The sequence below is a fragment of the Condylura cristata genome, unplaced genomic scaffold, assembly GCF_000260355.1.
Source record: "Condylura cristata isolate star-nosed mole 26May11 unplaced genomic scaffold, ConCri1.0 scaffold00057, whole genome shotgun sequence".
Taxonomy (NCBI): domain Eukaryota; kingdom Metazoa; phylum Chordata; class Mammalia; order Eulipotyphla; family Talpidae; genus Condylura; species Condylura cristata.
The window spans coordinates 961,533-982,859 of record NW_004567158.1 but is presented as its reverse complement, the minus strand read 5'-3'; the positions used below and the strand labels follow the sequence as shown (position 1 = coordinate 982,859).

General features: G+C 53.1%; 1 protein-coding gene across 1 annotated transcript; it reads left to right on the top strand.

Annotated features, from left to right (window-relative positions):
• The first annotated feature begins 9,289 nt into the window (after positions 1–9,289).
• Positions 9,290–17,281, top strand: CLIC2 (chloride intracellular channel 2). The gene is made up of 6 exons (XM_004695203.2): positions 9,290–9,662; positions 12,862–12,971; positions 13,093–13,218; positions 15,487–15,593; positions 15,963–16,144; positions 16,403–17,281. Exons 1-6 carry the CDS (start codon positions 9,606–9,608, stop codon positions 16,559–16,561), a joined length of 741 nt encoding a protein of 246 aa, XP_004695260.1. The 5' UTR covers positions 9,290–9,605; the 3' UTR covers positions 16,562–17,281.
• The last annotated feature ends 4,046 nt before the right edge of the window (positions 17,282–21,327 follow it).

Here is a 21,327-nt window from a genome sequence, read left to right as displayed (position 1 = left end):
GGGCCGGAGGACTCGCGCCGCAGCGGTGGCGGCGCCCACGGCCCGAGGCTCCTCCGGCCACCGTGTGGGCTTCGGTCCCCGAGCGGGGAAGGTGGGCACTGGACGGTCGAGGCACAGCCCCGGAGGCCAGAGACGTTTCCAGCAGAAACGCACCGCCTCGCAGTTGCTCCCAAGCTACGGCTGCGTTGAAGGCCCAGGCTGGGTTTGTGGGAGCCAGGGGCGGCCCTCCGCAGCCGGCTGAGCTGGCTGAGCTGGCTGAGCTGGCGGGGAAGCCGGCGGCGTGTGCCCACGGGGCCGGGGCCGGGGCGGGCCTCGTGGGCACCCGGCGCCTGCCCACCCTCTGTGGCGGGAACCCGGAGGGGTTGCCCACCAGCCTGAGCCCCAGGCTCATGGCTTTGCATTTCCCGGACTGCAGGGAGGGAGGGAGGGAAGGAACGGCCGGCTGCCCGGTCGGGACAGTGCGCCAGGCGGGGCTGAGGCCTTGCTGGCCGGGAGGCCGCGAGCTCAGGCACGGCTGAGGGGACAAACTGGACAAACCAGCGCCCTCCCCAGCGGGCTGCCCCCCGCCCACTTGGGCCAGGCCCCTGGCTGAGCCACCGAATGTGGGCGGGATTTGTCCTCAGGAAACAAGCCAGTGAAGAGCTCAGACAGGAGGAAAGCCGTGACAGCTCTGCAGCTGTCAGAGCGGCTGAAATGGGGTGCAAATGGGGAAGGGCAGACAGACCTCTGCAGACACCGGTCCACCCTGCAGTGCATGCCCTTGCTGACACCCCAGAGTCCCAAGTGACTAAGTTACTAGTGTGATTTCTCCAAAACCTGATAGTCTCTTACCTCACAGCTCCTTCCCCGTAGATAAGATTCTCCCGAGTTTTCCAAAACTCCATTCTTTATGTTTTGAACTGATCAATCTTACTTCTCTTCCTTCCCCTCCCTTGACACAGCTGTAGGGGCAGGGGCAATGCTGAGGCCATTTCAGTGACAAAACACAAGTGGTGCAGTTTTGGATTATAGCCCAAAGTGTAAAATAAATACATATTTCATACTAATAATTCAGAAAATGGGAAACAGAATTCTAAGTAATATATGCATCTCGACTGACTCCCCCCCCCCATGAGGTACATACAGCTTAATCTCCAGTCTCCCTATTGAGTGTGAGCTGGGCTTAGTGCAAACAGAAGGGAACCGGTCACTTCACATAAACTCAGCAAAAACTACCATAACCTGGCCCTCCCTGGGGGCGCAGCGGGTTAAAGCACAGCACTGAGAATCTAAAGCCGCTTCCTCACAAGTTCGATTCCCGCCTGCCCCGGAGATGACCCCATGGCACGGCAGACCTCTCCTGACCCGCCCGCTGCTCCCCTCAGCAGTGGACTTCATCGATCTGCCTGTTCTGCTCCCTGCTGTCTCTGCTGAAGCCTCTCACCGCCCCTGAGCCTCTGGCCTGTACCCAGTTCTGTATGCACAAATAAATAAAAAATCTTTTAAAAAAAATTACCATAACCTCTGGTATCTACCCCTGACAGGGTGTGATGAGAGAGGCACTTCCCCCTGGGTAGGATTCTTCCTCAAAATAGCTGCAGTCTAATCATGAGAAAAATATCAGACAATGCCAAATAGAGGAACATTCTACAAATTACTCAGAAACTCCCAATGTCACAAGAAATGAGAGTGAGAACTATCACAAGTGAGAGGAGATAACAGAGAAATGGCAACATAATATGGATCATTCCTGGAAGGGATTCAGGAACAGAAAGCAGGCGTAAGTGGGGGGAAATGGTGAATTGCAAGTCTAAAATTTTATAGTAATGTGATGATGTGGGTTTCTTAGTTTTGATAGTGTACCAAGGTAATGTAAGATGTTAATCTGACATGAAGAATGGGAGCAGAAGGATGCAAGAACTCTCTGGACTATCACTACAACTTTTAATAAACCTGAAGCTATTCCAAAATAAACATTTCTTGTTAAAAGGTCAGTCATGGGCCCTCCCCGATGGCACAATCGGTTAAAGCACCGCATTGTGAAGCTCTCTGAAGCCACCGCAGCACAGTGCCATCCCCCACCAGGGAGTGACCCACAGGCTGGCAGACCTCTCCTGAGCCGCTCGCCCGCTGCTCCTCTCAGCAGTAATTTCAGTAGATCTGCCTGTTCTGCTCTCAGTGTTTCTAGTGAATCTTCTCATCCACCACACCTCTGGCCTGTACCCCAGTTCTGTGAGCATAAATCTTTTTAAAAAATCGTATTTCTAACTTTTCCAAAATGAAATTAAAGACAAGTTCCCACTTGCAACAGTAACAAAAAGTGCCTGGAAACAGGTATGTCTAAAAGAGAGCAAGACTTGTGATAAAAACGATAAAATATTTTGAAGAAAGATAAAGAAGATGTAAATAAATGGATAGATATTTCATATTCATGGGTTTTGCTCTATTTCTCAGCAGGAAGAAAAGCAAGATCTGACCACAAAAATAAAACTGAGAGCCAAATACAGGTTGGAGAGGTAAAGGGAATGACTTCTGGAAGTCATTAAATACTTGTTTCCTCGATACCCTGTCTCGGCAAAAGAAAGCCATGTGCGCGTGCCTAATTTTATTTGTTTTCCCCACTGTCTGCTACTTGCCCTGTCCTTCCGCCTGCTAGTCGAGAATCCATTCACTCGTTCATTCGATTACTCATTCCCCACCACTAGCCCTGACATCCCCTTGTCCCTTTCCTGTTCCCCTACATCTTAAACCTCTGAAATTGCTCGTGTGTTAGTATCCATTAGTTGCAGTATTCTGCTCTGTCGAGTTGTCCACGACATAAATATCCGTTAGTTGTCTTTGTCGTTCCTACTTGCTGTGCCACACGCACGATTCCCCCAACCCCGATCTACGGTCGCTGGCAGCATCTCTTTCCATGTGGCTGAGCTTTCCTTGGCACGAGGATGACACGTCTTCTCCACCCCACCCTCTATCTGGGCACTGAGGGTGTCCCCTCGGTGGAGGGGAGCTCCTGCTAGTGGAGACACTTTTTGAGTAGATGGTTCATGTCTGTGGGAAAGATGCCCAGTGCTGGGCTCGCGTCCACTTTCAGGGCTTTTAGCTCCTTTTCCAAAGCAGCAGGTGCAACCCTTTCTCCACCTCTCCCACACTCACTGCTGGCGATCTTCAATATGTGCCATCCTCAAGGCAGGAGACAGCCTGCTGTGCTGACCCGCATGGCTTGCTGAAGGTGATGATGGGCACTCTGCCACGTGTCTATTGGCCTTCTGCATCTCTTCTGGGGAACTACCTGTTCAGATCTGCTGCCATTTATTAATAAGGTTAATGTTTATTGTTAAGTTGTATGCTTTTAAAGACTTTTTAGAGATTAAGCCCATGTTGAGTACAAATATTTTCTCCCATCCAGTTAGATGTCTTTTTAACCTACTTATACTTTCCTATGTAAGAGCTTGTTCATTTGAGTAATGTTTGCTTTTTTGTTTTTTTGGGGTTTTTTTGGATTTTTTTCTTTTGTTGAGGTAACACTGGCTTGCCATTTGGGACATGACTTATTATGTCTAGAAACTTCCCCTCCAGATGGTGTTACACCCTGCACCAACCCCCAAAACTCCCACAGTCCTTGACCACCGTCCACTGTGTTCCTCCCTTTATTTCCCCAGGGGCAGCAGCTGTTGCATCTTCCTAAACATTTTTGTCCCTGACAGTGTGAGACGTACCGCCAGTGCTTCCTACTATACAAAGTGGGGCAAGTTCACCTTTCACACGTGTCTGTCCAGTTGTCCCAGTGTTACAGGGTAGCCCAGAGTGGACCAGCCGTCTGTCTGTGGGCCTCACCCGCGTGCTCACAATTCGGTTGTATTGCAGGGACACACAAAAGGGTCAATACCGGGATTATTTACAAAAGGGGAAAGGAAGAGGAAGCAGCCCAGGGGAAGAGAGCGGGATGCAAAGTAAGTGGAATACCTTACGCTGGCTGACTGAACACACAGAGTCACGCGGTCCAGAGAGCCAGTCCAGAGAGCCATTTCTCCAGAGAGAGAGCGCGATGCAATCATGCCCTATTTATCCCCCAATGTCCCAGAATTCCTGCTAGCTCCACCCTTGGGTCCTCGCTGTTCTCTCCCAGGTGCTGCTGGGAGTTGTAGTTTCCAGTCACTGGAGTAGGGGTGGGGTCCATAAGACTCCACAGAGTTCCTTTAGGGCAGCCTTCCCCTTAACAGCAGCACCATTTGCTAGAACTCTCCTTTCTCCTTTACATGGTTTGTGGCTCCTTTGCCATGGATTAAGTATTGATAACATGTGAACTTATCTCTGGACTTTTGATTCTGTTCCATTGATCCACATATTTGTTTTATGTCAATATTATATTATTTCAAATACTTTATCACCTAAGGTCAGGTAATGTGATGGCTGCTGCTCAAGATTGCTTTTGCTATGTCAGGCCTTCTCTGGTTCTATATAAATGTTCTTTTTTTTTTTTTTTTTTCAGTTTCTTTGAAAGAGCATTACTGGTATTTTCATAGGTAGATGGTCATTTTGGTGGAGTCTTTAGGGTTCTCTACTATCGGGTCGTGTGAATAATATAGTGTCACATGCTTTTCAAACTACATTCCTTTTATTTCCTGTTGTCTGGCAGCTCTGGCCAAAGCCCCCAGCACTAAAATAGAAGTGGTGTCAATGGATGTCCTTGTCTTGTTCCTGACCTTAAAGGGAAAACTTTCAGTTTTAACCATTAAATACTCCATTAGTAATAGGTGAATGTTCATTAATTTTAAGGCTCAGTGATGCTCAGAAGACAGTACTACTCAAATTGATGCATATAATCAACACAGTCCTTATCCAAATTCCAATAGGTTGTTTTTGTACATATTACAGACTGATCTTAAAATCAATGCAAATATCACAGACTAGTTAGAAATACTGAAAAGTAAAGAAAAAATGGAAGACCTTTCACTTCCTGATTTTGAAACCTCGTATAAAGTAGTTATCAAGGATGGTACCAGAGGAGGAATAAACATTTAGGTCAATAGAACAGAGAGTCCAGAAATTAGCCCTTATATTTAAACTTCAACGTAATGTTGACAAAGGTGCCAAGGAGCGAATGGTGTCTGCAGCTCGTGCTGCAGAGTCACCTGGATACCCACGCGGGAAAGACTCTTTCACACCCTTACCGTTCACACACACACCGACATTAATTCAAACTGGATCAGAGACCTAACGGTAAGAGATGTGTTGTCAAAGGGTTAGAAGAAAGCATATGAAAAAAGTCTCCACGACCCTGGTTTAGTAGAGTCATTAAATACCAAGCCATGGGCCCTCCCTGGTGGTGCAGCAGGTCAAAGCACAGCACCGAGTAGCTAAAGCCACTTCAGCATGAGTTTGATCCCCGCCTGCCCCGGAGGGGACCCTCAGGGCACAGCAGACCTCTCCTGACCCACCCACTGCTCCCCTCAGCAGTGGACTTGTCAGTCAGCCTGTTCTGCTCCCCACTCTGTCTCAGGTGAAGCCTCTCACCGCCTGCACCTCTGGCCTGTACCCCAGCTCTGTATGCACAAATAAATAAATCTAAAATAAATAAATACCAAATCACAACACATAAAAGGAAAAATATTAACTGAAATTCATAAACCTTTGCCTTTCAAAACATAGTCTTAAAAAAATTGAAAAGACAAGCCACAGAGTGAGAGAAATATTTTCAAGTCCTCTGTCTGGTGAGAGGTGGAATCTAGAACTCAACAAAAAGGCAAAATAAGCAATTTGAAAATGAGCAAACAACATGGGCAGACATTTCTCCTCTTCATATATGCAAATAGCCAGTAAACACGCTAAATATGCTCGACCTCACTGGTGATTAAGATGCAAATCAAAAACATAATGAAACATCAATTCACACCTACTAGGAATGCTAAACTTAAAAAAGTAAATGGTGGCAACATTTTTAATCGCTAAAATCAAATCTTAATTGCAAAAAAAAAAAGAAATGCAACTGGCTGTATCACCAGTTCTTCCTTCATTAACCGACTAATGCTTTCTCCAGTGCTTGTCGAAGACCATGATGATCCACAATCTCTCTAAGCTGCAACACTAGTTTTAAAAACCTTTTCCAAAATTCGAAAAACAGTACGAAGATGTGTTCATACCGGTAACTCTACTTCTAGGGATTCATTGCAGAGGATAGCCAGAGATGCAGACTGACATTAATAGGGCCGCTTATCCTCACATTCTTTGCAACGTCAGGGAAAAAAACAACAAAACAGGAGCAGCTTAAACACCCTCAGAACAAATGCCAGACTCATTTAACTACAAAAAAAGGAAATGGGGGCAACATGGAGAATTCTCGCACTAGCAGGTGGGAGTGGGAAATGGGGCGACTGCTGAGGAAACCAGTTTGGCGGTGACCCCAGCAGCTCACTGCAGAGTGATGCGGGTCAGGAAGGGAAATTCTCCCCTCGCTCTGTAGCAGTCCCACCTCTGCGCCCTGCGGTCCTCCAGGAAGTTGGAGTGAGGGAACAACGGCCCTGTCCCCCACACCCGAGAAGAAGCCCAGAGAGGCTGCCAGGAGCATCCCTCGAAGTGTGCAGAGCAGCTGAGTTGTCACGTTGAAGAGCAGGAACCGAGAGGCCAGGCTGGCTGCTGGCACCCTCTAAGGACACGTTTAGGGTCTCCAACTGCCAACCACAGGCCAGTGTCCACTGTGTGAAAGAGGGGCGGCTTTGAAGGGAGGAGAGGTGCGCCCTTTGCCAGCCGGCTCTGCCAGGCAGCACCCTCCTCCAGTTAGCTGGCAGATTGAGACGTTAGCAGCTTTCCTTCGTTACGAGTGTCAGGCATCGTCCTGCTCCTGTACTGGCCTGCAGTCGCAGCTATGCGTCCATGGGCTGACCAGGCCGCAGGTGGGCCGATGCCATGTATTCTTAATCATTCCTTCATTTGCCCTTGAGTTCACTTTAGCGGTGATTATTCCAGTAGACATGTGGCACAAGCGCCAGCAACTGCAGCCCTCGGGCAGAGCGGCCAGCACAGGGCTGCCCGAGCACGTGCACGCTGACACCGCCTCGGCCTTCCTCACCGTCACCCACAGGCGGGCTCAGCCCAGGGGGCCAGAAAGCGAGCTCTCGCCAAACGGGTGAAGGAGACGAGCTGGGGTGCGCAAAGGGACCCGGGACACCAGCCACACGCTGCAGCCCGGCGGCGGCGTCCCCTGCCGCTGCGGTGCCGGGGCAGGCGGCCACCGGGGCCTCCAGGCCTGGTGCGGGGATGGCAGTCGGGGGCAAGACACCCGGCTCCCAGGAGGGCGCCAAGGACTTAGGACCGCGGGGCTGCCATGCAGCCACAGAGGCCAAGAGGGCTACAAATGGGCAACAGGCCGAGGCCAGATGGGCCGGCAGGCCGGCCCCCCGCCTGCCCGGGCTCTGAGGCCGGACAGCCACGGCAACACCGTCGGGGCGTGTGGCTACCGCCTACCAAAGGGCGGTGCCCGACGAGAGGACAGGTCACCCTCTGTGGCTGTCACCCGCACCCACAAGCGAGACACCCCGGCCCCAGGAACCACCACCACGGGTTTGTCTTCCAGACACGGAGACGGCTGCCACCGTCTCCAGGAGGAGCGCTGGCCGGCGCTGGCCAGCAGGGTGGCCCCTACTGGCCCCTCAGAGGCGGCGTCAGAGACACGCAGTGTCCACAGCTCTTTGGGAGTTGTTGGGCGACACCGACGACAAACAGCCCTTTGTGGCGCCAGGCCGCCGTCTCTGGGGCTCCGTCCAGGGCATGGAGGAACAGGACGGACGCCACGTCCCCGCGCAGGCTTCTTCCGCTTCTCTTCAGTCCTCACAGGTCGGCTGCTGCACGCTTCTCCTCCTCTGCTTACCGGCCGGAACAGGGTCTTCGCCACCTTCCGCGCCAGGCTGGCGCCGCCCTCGCTCCCCTCTTCTCCACGTGCTGTGCTGCTTTCACCGCCCTCGTCACCCGCAGACCCTGGCTTATATCCTCTTTCAGGGCGCCCCACCCACCAGTCTGATTGGACCATTTTTCAATCCTGTGGCTGATTGGACCATTTACAGGCCAGCTCTAGCACCTGATTGGTCCAGTCCACAGTCCAGGAAGTGGGCTTCACATAAAAGGTCTTGGAGGCGCAACTGCCACGACTGACATGTGGTGAGAGGCTGCTGGCTCCCGCTAACCACAGTCTGATTGGGCCAGGTAGCACCAATCAACTCGTAGCTCACACCTGATTGGCTCATTGCAGGCCCCGGAAGTAGGCTCCTCCATAAAAGGTCTAGGCCACCTGCCTCCCCTAACTTGTGGTGGAGCAGCAGGCTGGAAGGGTGCCACTGCACCTGCCGCTCCCACTGCTGAGGCCGGGGGAGCCCTTGGCACTCAGCGCCCAGCGGCCCTTTAGCGATGGGCTGCAGAGCTCCAGCGGTGCCTGCCCTTCCAGGGGCTCGTCTGTCTTCCGCGCGCGACCCTCTCCCGTCAGCCACGCGCGGGGGGGTCTTCGCATGCCAGGCAGGCTCAGAACAGCCGCCTGCCCGTCAGCCCCTCCGGCTGGGCACCCGCAGCTGTGGCTGGGGCAGGAGTGGCCCGGAGCCCCTCAGCCCGGAGATTCTGGAAGCGGGGGCCCGGGGGTGACCGGTGTCGGAGCCAGGGGCTCGCCATGGTGCCCAGCGGCTGGGTCACGTGGGCTCGGGCAGAGGGCCCCCCGCAAGGAGGCTCCTCCACCCTGGGGTCCCTGCCCCAACCCCCAGCGCCGGCGGGCAGACGCGCAGCTGCCAGAGACAGTGGACAGAGCGAGGGGTCTGGCTGTGAGCTGCTCCTCCAGGTGGACAGGCGGAGACACCCGCCGGCTCATGGTCTCCAATGCCCGGCCCGGCCCCGCAGGTCATAGGTCCCCGTCTGCGCTTCCCAGAGAGGAGCGAGGCCGGGCGCCCCAAGACGGTGAAGGGCCCCTCTCCCCCAGTTGGCATGCCTCGGTTATAGGGGGAGTGTAAGGCACAGCCCAAAGGGACGTCTGGCTGTGGGAGCAGGAGAATTGGGGTGGAGATATTTGGTAAGGTACTTTTTTCAAACCCCTTTTAAACAGCATCGGTAGATAAACATCCTTCTCAATGATAAAAGCCAAGTCATTTCTGGTCCTTTTCCTGGAAGAGGTTTTTGCGGCTGTTGAGTTACAGGAACAACAATCAGAGCCCATTTTCTGGGCATGGAGCCCAGGGCTGGAAGGGAGGCTCTCGAGAACATCTGGTCGGTTTGATATGTTGATGCAGCGCTGTAGTGTGGGTTCATGTCTGTGTTTCTCCTCTGCTGACTCACAGCGTTGGAGCCTCTGGAAACACCCCACCCTGCTAGCCAGTCTGTTTACGTATGCCCTCAGGCTCCTCCCTAATTCAAATGTTACGGGGTAGAAGGAGAAAAGAACTCAAGAGCTGCTCTAAAGCATCTAGAATTCTCTGCAGCCTACCTCTTGAGAAAGGAGACTGCCTTGAGTTCTGACTCAGCCCAATGCAAGCGGGGCGCCCCTCTTAAAGCACCAGCCTTCTGTAAGCCTTTGACTGAAACTGGAAGAGAAGAGTCCCAAGGACGGTGACCAGGGTGGACTCTGGGGACGGACAGTCATCAAGAAAGACTGAGAAATGGCAGGCGTGAGGCCCCACGTGCAAGCAGACCCTGAGATTGAGCTTTTTGTGAAGGTGAGTTTTCCACTACAATAATGATGTCCAGAACTTGTTCTGTCTTGACACTGGACATCAGCTTCTAAAAAATTCAACCTCTGGGCTAGAGGCAGAAAATCATTTTGTGATTATACTCCTGCTCTGAGTCCTTGCCTGTCTGATATGACAACAGGGAAAGGCCAGGTGAGACGCCAGGAAGAGCAGTAGGCAGTGTGGGAGTTTAAGCCACTGAGCTGTTTTCTTAGTGGCTTCCCATGTGAACTTGCAAGAGTCCCTCTCTCTCCCCTTGGACCTTCTATGTAATGAAGGAATCTAACAAGATAATCTTTAAGGACTTTCCACCTCTCACAGTCTCTGTTTTATAAGAGGATTTGGAAAGCCTGAATTTGGGAAGGAGAGGCCCAAGAATGGCCTTCCAACTCCCTTCCACAAAGAACCCTGGTAGAGCTTTCTAGAATCCCCCACAATGGATGAACATCCCAGCAGGTTCCAAGGACACTGGGGGAGTCCGGCCTGCTGGAGGGGGGGTCTGTGCTTCCTCTTTGTGGTCTGCCTCGGGTTGCTTTTTTATGTCTCAACTTTTCAGAAAAGCCCTTTGGAAAGCCCCTAAGCAGGAGAAAGGAAGGCATGTTTTGAAATGAGCTTATCAAGAAAAATTAATAATTTCTATGGTCACTCCAAGTAGAAATTACATACTTTCCTAAATCCTTGCTCACATTAGCCTTTTCCATGTATTTTCATTGACTGCTAAAAGCATCCGGCTTGATAAATCACAACAGACTCATACCACACCAGGCCTATTGTGAAAACTGCATACATTACCTCACTCAGGAGGCCGGTTGGCAGCGGCGGCAGTGGCAGGGCACCCTCCCTGCAGTGACATTCCTGTGGACATGCACTCAGGCTGTAATGTTTCAGTAACTTGTCTCTAGAGCCAGGCAGTGTCAGGGCGGCTTCCAAAGCCATGACGTGAGGTATGCTGCGTGCCTGCTTAAACACCTGCTCGCAAAGTAATACTTCTAGAATCATTTTGAATGATTTACTATCTGGCCAGACGTGCACACCGAGTCCATACCAAACCTGCCTTTTCAAAAGCAGAGGAGAGACTCTTGAATTCTTGCAGAACAAAATAATCCAGCCAAGTGTTTGCTGGGACAGCGCACATGACTGCTCAGGCAGGACATAAATTACCCTGAACTGCTCCAGTGGCCCTGGGGATTGCTTCACCGATCCCAGACCGAGGCCCGGCTGTTCGCGGGGTGACTGAAGAGCTCTCGTTCCATCTAAGCGGTTCGTTGTACCCAGCCAGGCTTCTCTTAATACTTGTTAGAACTGATCTTCATGGCAATTTGGACAGAAGTGAGTAAATCACACATTGGATGAGCAAGTATTGAATTACATAATTTGCAGGTTAGAATAACTACTCATCTGTTGAGTACTTACTGTGTGGAAAGCGTTGTGCTTAGCGGCTTATTATTAACCCGATTTTTCAGATACACAAACCTAAAGCAAAGAGTGGCCGAGCCGCTTTGTCCAAGGTCACACAGCTCGTGAGAGGCAGGGTTTGGGCTCTAATTGCTGGAAGTTCCATAGTAGACGCCAGGACAGGGGCGTGGGGTCCGCGGGTGTGCAAATGTTACTGTATCAGTTACCAAAAAAACCACTGCTGCTTCCCAACAAAGTCTCACTTACAGATGATGTGGTATCTTTCTAAAGAGTCAAAGAGCCTGTGATTTCAGCCTGGGCTTCTAGAGCCTCCCACAAGCACTTCCACCCTGAGGCTGTCCCACATAACGCACAGATTCATGTCACCAGTGAGCATACTGGCTTCCAGTTCCGAATAATTTGGGCACGATTCATATCCAAGAACTGAGGACACATGATTTCCTAACACACCTTGTATTTTCTCAATATGCAGCTTTTATCTCATCAGTCTGTTGTTCCCTGTTTAAGGGGGGTCTTATATTCTCTCCACTGCTGTGAAATTAATTTTCCTAGATTGGCACATAACACTATGGAATCTGACGGTGAGCCCAGAGTTCAGAATGGAGTGTTTTGTCAAAAACATCTGTGAAGGAAGGGGGGAACGTGTTCAGACGAGTTCAAACTGTCTCAGGACTTCCATAAATCCTAGAGGAAAATGCAACGAAACGATGAGGTGGGAGGAAGCAGCGCTAGCGTGGGCTTGCTGACCGCGCAGGTCCGAGAGCAGCAAGAGAGGCTGCCTCGCAGGCTCATCTTCACTGGAGGACCAAGGAAACAAGCAGTACGACACGCTCCCTAGCGCAGGAAACTCTCGGGAAGATGCAGGCCCCACGGCTACCGTTCTCATGTCTAGAAATTTCAGTCACAAACACAAGAGGAAAAGTTGTTCTGATGAATGAGCACATCCTGTCTTTTCCAACTAAAGCCACTTCACTAAGTCATTAGCCAAGCTAGGAAAGCCACACCCTAAAACCCTGCTCGGACTCGCAGTCAGCACAACACAGACAGAAACAAAGCGGCCTTTCCTGCGGCGCTTCCCTCACCCACCTCACTGTGGCCTTTCCCTTCACAAAGGCTGGCCACCCTTCCGGCGCCAGTCTCCCCTCACACCCCGACATCACAAAAGAGCAACAATAAACATGATTTCCTGTCTCCTACCTGCTGCTAGGGAAAGACACCTTTGCCAAAAAAAAAAAAAAAATGGGGGGGTCCTGGACCATGGTGCTGCCGGAAATGAAAGGCTGGAGCAGCCCTGAGGCGAAATGCCTCTGCTTCCTCTGCAGACTGACCTGAAAGAGGAAGCAATCAGGCCCCAGAAACGAGAGGTGCTGATGGACTGGGCAGCTAGCACCCCACAGATAGTTGGACAGATAGTAAGCAGCATTGAAGGAAGGAATGGTGGGACAGCTGTAGAAAACGAGAGAGCTGAAATTCGTTCAGACATTTAGAAAAAGCTCCTCGTCCAGAAACATTTGCTGATGAAGTAAGCAAAGTAGCAGACTCTTTGGTAACTGACATGTGTATCAGTAGGAAGTGGTCACACAGGTTCTAGAAATACATCACTGTCATTATTACTGTTGTCTACCCAGCGCAGCGTTTTGCAGATAACGCCATCACTTGACCCCATGGCGCTCTGTCCGCTCATGACCATGACAGAGAAACAGCTCCCAGAGCGCTCAACACACTTCTGTGGAGCGACTGCATGAACAAAGCCTTTCTTTAACCTTAACAGGCTGGAAGTGATGGGGAGAGTATCGGAAACTGCCCCTTTTGTCAACGGCTCTTCATGATCCTCTGGCTTAAAGGAGTTAAATTCAACGTGACGACTGTTGATATGACCAGGTAAGAGAAAGCAGAGCGCACTTCGCGCTGGGGCTGAAACTGGCCGCCCCAATACAACGTGGCTGTTTGCAGAAGGCTTTCTCCAGAGCCTAACCCTTCTGCTCGTGTTCAATGATCACAGAAAGCCAGAAGAACTGAAGGACTTAGCCCCAGGTGCCAATCCGCCCTTCCTGGTGTATAACAAGGAGCTAAAAACAGACTTCATCAAAATCGAAGAGTTTCTAGAGCAGACACTGGCTCCTCCAAGGTACAGCCTTTTTTATTGTTCTGTTGGCCGATGGCCTGCAAATTCACGGTTCTTATTCCTAGACCTATTTGCAACATCAGACCTCTCTTTTACTATCTTTCCAGAAGGGCAAAGAATAGAGTTGGAGACCTGGAAAGGGCAGGTGAATCCAGACCACATTTCATTGTAGCCACTGCAGAGCCGGCAGCATGACTTCGCAGAGGGCCGGGGTTCCTGGGGAGGCCCCACAGCAGGTGTCTGAGAATTCAAGTCAGGTCTGGCATTTCCAGCCCAGAGGTCGCCTCCGGCTCCATGGATCCAATTTACAATCATCAGGGCAGCCAGGAAGGAAATGCCCCCACCCCTGAGTAAAACAAACAAGGCAGCAAAGCGCTGGCCACAAAGCGCTTCAGAGAGAACGGTCTCGAGCCACTGGGCGACGAGGGGGGAAGCCAGAAGCAAGCCCCGCAGCGCCAGGGGAAGGAGGTCGCGGTGTCCTGGCGCTGGCCTCCCGGTGGGCACCGCCCGCGGGCCTCGCCTGCCAGCGGGGCCCGAGGCGCCCGCTCGAGCCCGTCGCCGACGGGCCGGGCATCCGGGCTGCCCGCGGTCCGCTCCTGGGCCTTGAGGTGTCTGTGGCGAGCCCAGACTGAGATCTGTGCTGCTGACCCACCGGCTACGAAGCGGGGTGCCCTGGGGCACCCTCCAGCGGGGGGTCACTTGGCGGCACACGTCACAGAACTCAGGACCCGACATCGCAGGTCCTCATGTGTCACAGGCCGTGGCTGGGACCCACCCACCCACCCACCCACAGCCAGGTAGAAGGTGTGCACCAGGGAGGGCTGGGGACATCAGGGAGCTTCTGCCCTCCCCAAGTGTCCACGTGGCGCCCACCTGGCTGTTCCTCAAGGTCCACCCTGGGGCTTCACGGACATGACTGAGGAACTCGCAGACCACTAAGCTCAACATCCGGTGCCTTTCCCTGGCCAGGCCGGGGGACTGGGAGTTCCAGCTCCTTGTTCGTGCGGGGAACCAGCCCCTGCCCAAGGTGCTTCACTTCAGCTAGAAGGTGCCTAGTCGCTAACAGTCTGGACATTTCCTTTCAGTGTTTCTGAAGTGTGTGCTGTTTAACGTGTCTCACAGCCGACAGGGAAGGGCTTGGTTCTCAAGCACGTGGCCAGTGGTCGCCCCGAGAACATTTGCCATTCTGAGGCTTCTCAAGGTGGGAAAATGAGTAAGACTGAGCAGAAAACTCCCTAAGAGGAGAACAGGTTCTCCCCATGTTCCTAACACAAGAAAGGGGAGCTCAGCACCTCTTAGGGTGAGGGCCCCCAGCCCTGACTGTGCTAAGCGAACGCATGTCCTCGATCTGGGAGACGGCTTGGACCTCTGCAGCTTCTGTGTGTGTCTGTCATCCAGCAACAGCACGAGAAGCAACAGACACACCGAGACACATGGAGGCAAAATAAGGGTGAGGAGACAAGAGATAAGCAAATGATCGAGCTCCGAGAGTTACCCAGCAAGTTTCATATAATTTTTCCTGACACACTTCACGCAGTAGAGGGAAATGGGGGGAAAACAGATGTAAGAGCAGACGTTCACTAAAGAATTCGAGAGCACTTTCAAAGAACAAAATGAAATCCTATTACTGAGAAACACATTATCTGAATTCAGTAGCTGATGTCACAGGCTTCACATCAGATGCTCCACAACCTAGGAGACACTCACTGAAGTAGAAAGCCCTGGCTGGGAGGCAGCAGGTCACTGCCTTAGAGACGCGGCGAAGCGCTACCACATGTGTAATTGGTGTCACAAAGGGAAGGGCAGGAGTGACATTGCAGGGCGTGACTCTCATCCACACTGGAGTTTCTTGTAAACAGCCGCCATCTCCAGAGGGCCACGCGCTCAGACAGGGCCACTGACAGATTCGGAGACCAGTGCGAGAACAGAGGTGTCAGCCGCTCGGGGCAGTGCGGCGGTGACGCGTGGCCAGATTTGAGGGGCGTTTCCGAAGGCAAGCCGGCTGGCATTGCCGAGGGCTGAAGGAAGGGACGGAACCCAGGAAAAGGACATTGGGGGTTTGCTATGAACAGAAAGCGAGTTCGCTGAACACTTTTCTGTGTCTCTTCGTGATCACGTTTCCGTATTTGGTTTCTTGATGTGCTGAATGACATTACGTCGCTTCATTTGATTATGGGTGATTGTTTCTCACTACACCCCCTTGTATCCCATGACCCTTGCTCCCTCGTCGCTCCCTCTTCACATCAGAAACCCCCATTGTCCCCCGCACAGATACCCTCACCTGACCCCCGTGAACAAGGAATCCTTCACTGTGGGCTGTGACCTCTTCGCCAAGTTTTCTGCATATATTAAGAATCCACAAAAAGACGCGAACCCGGGTAAGCCATGCCGCCCCAGACCTGTTCTTCTCAGGCACTTGCTCACTCCGGCAGGAGCCCCGTGAATGTGTATATGTATTTGGGGGTGTTGTGCCCGTCTCCCGTGCCCTCTCCTATGAAATCTTTCACTGGACTTTCCGTAGAGTCGCTTTCCAAATCCTCTTTACCTTTATGATCTTTCCAACCCCAAGCCCCGGCCCTGACCGCACGTGTCACCTGACTGTCCCAGCAAAAGCCTCAGCAGGGGAAGTCTGAAGGGTTAGCAGCTGCCTCCGGCACTGTCAGCTTCTGAGGCTGAGATGCAGCCTGAGCTGTGTCTCGCATGGAGACGCTACGTCTGTCAGTGACCCTGTGACTGCTCTGCCTCAGATTTCGAAAAACCCCTACTCCGAGAACTGAAGCGTCTGGACGATTACCTAAAGACCCCGCTTCTGCACGAGATAGACGCAGACAGCGCCGAGGAGCTCACGGTGTCCAGGAGATTATTCCTGGACGGGGATCAGCTGACGCTGGCTGACTGTAGCCTTTTGCCCAAGCTGCACATTATTAAAGTAAGTTTCCGCTGCTGTCCACCGTCTCGTTTCCAGAACAGGGAGGATGGCGCCACTTCACGGGAAATGCAACCGGTGTGCTGAGCAGAGCTCGTCCTGCCACAGGTCCCGCGCTGAGCACACAACACTGGCATGGGCCCGCCAGGAGTGGCGGCGACCGCCAGGGCCAGGGCCTCACGAGCTCGCCTTCCTGCACGGCAGGGGAGGGCTGGCGCCCCCGCGCCAACTGCCTTCCTCTTCGTTTCTCCCAAACCCTAGGTTGCTGCCAAGAAATACCGTAACTTCGACATCCCAGCGGAGTTCTCAGGGGTCTGGCGCTACCTCCGCAACGCGTATGACCGGGAGGAGTTCGCCCACACGTGCCCTGAAGACAAGGAGATCGAGCACACCTACGCCAGCGTGGCCAAGCAGAGCTAGAGCCGCCATTTCCACAGAAAACCCCCTTCCTCATCAGGTTTTGCTCGTCACCACAGTAGAAAACCTTTAGGCTCTGGGAGTGCGGAAGCGCCGTTTTCTCTGGCAAAGGAACGCTGTTCTCCGCATCGAGCAGGCAGCCACAGGGGCCCTATCTGCAAGGCCTTCTTATTTTCGCTTCAACTTCTTCGTTCCCATCTCAAATGGCACGCGATCAGCCACAACGTCTGCTTTTTGATTGAGTCCCTAAAACGTGTCATGTGTAAGCGCAGATGCCCTCCTACTGCTTACAAGCACTAACAAAGCTGGCAGGCTGACCACAGGTCTAGGGGCGGGTCGAGCGGGGGGGCAGCCTTGGGGGCGATGGGACACAGCTCAGTCCCGGCGTCGGGGGAGCCGGGGTGCCCAAGAATGAACTACACAAGAAAATGAATGAATGCGCTCGTTAAAATAAAGATCTCTATAAACCATTAAAGCAGTTTTGTATTTTACTGCTGCAACGCACGAATGAGTGTATGAAAGTAGTGTACCCGCGGACAAACAGTGACGCCAGGGAACGAGCATCTGGCAGGAAAACCCAGCTGTAGGAAGAGAGCAGCAGGTGGCAGGTGTGCCCAGGCCTCAGGTCTTAGGACACGGGACTGTGATCCATGTGACCAGAAGGCTGCTGCTAACTGAGCAAGCATTTGTTCAATACAACGCGATAACAATAAAAGATCACAAGCAAACATGTGGCAAAGTTCAAAGTAAGTTGCATGTTTCGTTCAGAAATAGGGACAGACTCAGGAGCTGGACTGGCCAAAAGACCGTGTCGCTGTCCACAGAAGACTAAGGCACACTTCAATGAAAGCAAACCCGAAAACAAAAGTTGGACTTGAGCCTTGCTCCTTCAAAGGAGAAACTAACTTCAACCTCAAAAAGGGAAGACTCGCTGCTGTCACAGGTCGGGCAAAGGCCGCGACTCCACCGGCTTTCGTTTCCCCAGGTGCCATTAACATGACTCAGCAGCGGTGGGAGCCTCATGTCCTTAGTACCCATTAGTCCTGTCATTATTTCTCAGTCCCACAACAACCCTACAACTATGGAAAACAATTGTCAGTGTGGTGTATTTCAGAAAGAAACATCAAGAGACAAAGTGGGTGTGTGAAAGGACTCAGAGGGACAGTGGAGCCATCGAGTCTAGAACATGCATCTCTGCATAGTTGCTGCTCTGCGACTCTCATTCGTCTTTGACTGTGAGTTGCTCTGGGGCAAGGAAAGACCGAGAACTGTCACTCCTTTGTCTTTGTGTGGGTCCAGAGTAACCATTAACTCAGAAGTCGCTGTTCTAATTATCCCCAATGTGCAGCTAAGGAAGCCGAGACCTGGAGTAGCTTGAGCTCACATGACGATCAGAGGTGACATGCCAGCGACTGTGACAGCAGCGGGCTGTGCACCCCGAACGCGCAGATCAGCCACGATCCTTGGCCTTTGCTTCCTTGCATTGGCGCGGCATCCCCAGACACGTCCCTGAGGCTGGGCCAGGGGGCCTGTGTCCTCTGTGTCCCCGAGGCTCCAGGCCTCACCGCCAAGTCTTAGAGCCACTTCTGAGTTCATCTTCATGTGTGGTCCCCAAAGAGCGGGGCCACCCAGTTTCCCAGCACCAGCTCTGGAGTGGGAAGGGGCTCTCCTGGCCCCGTGCTGTGCTCTGCGCTCCTTCATCCTAAGTAGATCCTCCACATGGTCCAGTTAGCCCTCCGCAGTGGGGGCAAAGGCCTGCCCCGTGCAACGACATTGAGGGGCGAAGCCCGAGTTCAGCAGCTCTCCGGTTTCCTCGTGAACCCCCAGCAGGGTCTCCTCCCGGGCCCGGTCCTGCAGATCCCAGCCTCCGCTCAGCTCCAGCTCGAAGTCCCGTGGCTAGCTCGCTGATGAAGGACCAGAGTGCACCACAGGGCAAGGACAGCCTCTTCCAGAATCGGCGCTGGGACGCGCGCATGTTTCCATGTTTCTGGGCGGCACCAAATTCCAGCCGTGTGCTCAGGCTGCCCTCGTGGGACATCCGCTCAGACCAGGTCAGAGACTGAGCGCTGACAGCCGGGCTGGACTGGCGTAGCTGCCTCCTCGTGTTTGTGGAGTGACAAGCTCTGCTGCTTCCCGGGCGGCCACATCAGGCCCAGTCACATCCCAAAGGCCCCACCTACCAGCAGTCGCGCTGGGGGTCAGGCGGGCACGGTTCGGCCCCAGCAGTGAGATGTCCTACAAGGGGCCGTGCCCAGCCAGTGAATGGCCCGTGCCAGCCCTGGGCTCACTGTGTGCCAGATTCTGCAAACAGTATGGAATTGTGGCGGAAGAATTGAAAAACCAGAGGCCACGCAGTGTCTGGGGCAGGTTTTCTTTCTGACAGGTTCCAGCCCAACACTGATCAGCAGGGATGGAAAGGCCTTGAGACATTCCTGTCAAGAAACCGAGCCCTCAGGAACTCGGCCGATGGGGGAAGGGTAGACCTGCTTTTTACAAGTCAGGAAACTTCACAGGGATGATTTAATGACAGACACTGGCTGCCACCTTAGTGGCATATTTTCTTTCAAAAAGAATCCAGAATAATAAGAACAAAATTTTAAAGACACCAAAAGCACATGGTAAACGTAACTTGAAGACAAATTCCCAAAGTTCAATATAACTCCAAGTCTGAAGAAAGGAAAAGAAAAAAAACCATGCCGAGGGGCCTTTCCTGGTGGCATGGCAGATTGGAACGCTGCACTGCAGAGCTAAGCCAACTCACAGCCGCTTCAGCACAAGTTCAATCCTTGCCGCAGTGGTGACCCCCAGGGCGCGGCAGACCTGTCTCTCCTCTGCTCCCCTCAGCCGTGTACTTCGTCAGTCAGCCTGTTCTGCTCCCCACTCTGTCTCTGTGGAGTTTCTCACCGCCCCTGTACATCTGGCCTGTACCTCAGTCTGTATGCACAAATAAATAATCCTTAAAAAAAAAAATGCCGGACCCTCCCTGGTGGTGCAACAGGTTAGGACGCAGCACTGCAAGCTGGCCGCAGCTGCTTCAGTGCGAGTTTGATCCCTGCCCCGGAGGTGACCCACAGGGCCAGCAGACCTCTCCTGGCCGCCCACTGCTCCCCTCAGCAGTGGACTTTGTCCATCTGCCTGTCCTGCTCCCCGCTCTGTCTCTGGTGCATATTCTCTCCGCCCCTGCACCTCTGGCCTGTGCCCCAGTTCTGTGTGCACAAATAAATCTAAGAAAACAAAAGCAGGCTGAATCCCAGATTCATAAGCATGTGTGCTGAGCCAGGTGAGAACTGCGGGGAGTACGGGGGTCGGTGCCTACGGCCGATCTACGGTCACTGACAGAATAAGTCCACTCCGAACAGGGAAATAATGGTAAGTGCCATGGCAGCTACAGAGTACAGGAAGGTGACCAGAAGTAGTGACCTGCCAAACGTATGACTTGAGCAGAAAAAAAGACCAAAAAGAAGAGAGAAGCAACTGTTAGTGAATTGGTGTTGCAGAGAAAGCGAAGCAGCAAGAAGACAAAAGTAAGAGCTTCCCACCAGCAGTGAACGTTGTGCAGCGTGATGCGCGTGCGGAAGAGGGCAAGCCTGCAGCCTAGGGCGACTATAACGCCGCCCAAACACAGGACCCCCCAATCAGAAACACACCAGACATCCTCAGTTGATCAAGCACCCTATTTCAGTAAACAGCCCTGAACGGTGCACCTAAACGTGACTGGGATGGTGAGTTTTGTGCTATGTTCTTGTCGCAGTTTTGTTTTTCAGGATCCAAACGAAACTGCGCAAAGACCAAAGAGAAAACTAGAAGTACTAGAAGGCAGTCTTGACTTTAGCAAACAAAACGTCTGAAGCGCAGTTTGTGATGTCCAGGGCCCTGAAGTGCAGTCGGGGCCACTAGGGATGTGAATTAAAGACGTCTTCCTCCCGTGGAACAGACTCTTGCCAACCCCAAAGCTGACAGCCTTCCGGAAACTACGTCCAGCAGCCAAGTCCGGGGCTTTTGAAGCTCTGTAGCTTGACACATCGTGTAGATAATAGAGGATTTCAGCGAAAATATGGACGAACTTCCTCTCTTCCCTGTTGAGAACACTCATTTGCCGGGTTCCGGGCGGTTAAGGTTACAGGTTTAAGTACTTGCTGGTCCTCTGACTCTCGGCTGTATTCCTTGAGACCCCGAACTCCAGCACACACTTACCCAGCTGGCATCGCGCCTTGACATCACCAAGCGCCAGAAGTTGGAGCCAGAGCCCTGGAGCTGCACACAGGCCTGCGGGGAGCTGCAGCGTTCAAAGAAAACGTCGGACAAGACTGTTCAGAACAGGGTTGTTGGGCATCTGCAGAGCGAACAGCTACGTGTGCGGGCGGGGGCGGGGGCGGGGCTCAGGGGAAGACGCGACGCGCACGGCGCGGACTGGTGCGCCCCGAGTAGGGATCGACGGTCAGCGGACTGGGCCCTGGGGGGGCCGGGGGGATGGCGGGCGGGGGCGGGCTTTGTCTTTGGCGTGATGCCAGACTCGGGGACCGAGCGCCGAGGCCCGCCCGGCCCTGAGACGCGGACTTGAGGCGCCAAAATCTGGTGCTGGGAAGCGGAGACGACACCGGAGCAGGAGGGAGTCCAGCGAGGGCGCGCGGGCCCCTGCTCGCTGACGTGCCCTGAACAGGAATCACTTTTGCAGCCTGAAGCACTCAGATTTTCTTTTCCTTCTGACGTTTTTCACTGCGCTAGCGTCGGCAAGGCGCGTTGCGTCGCTGCGGGCCCAGCGCCCCGCC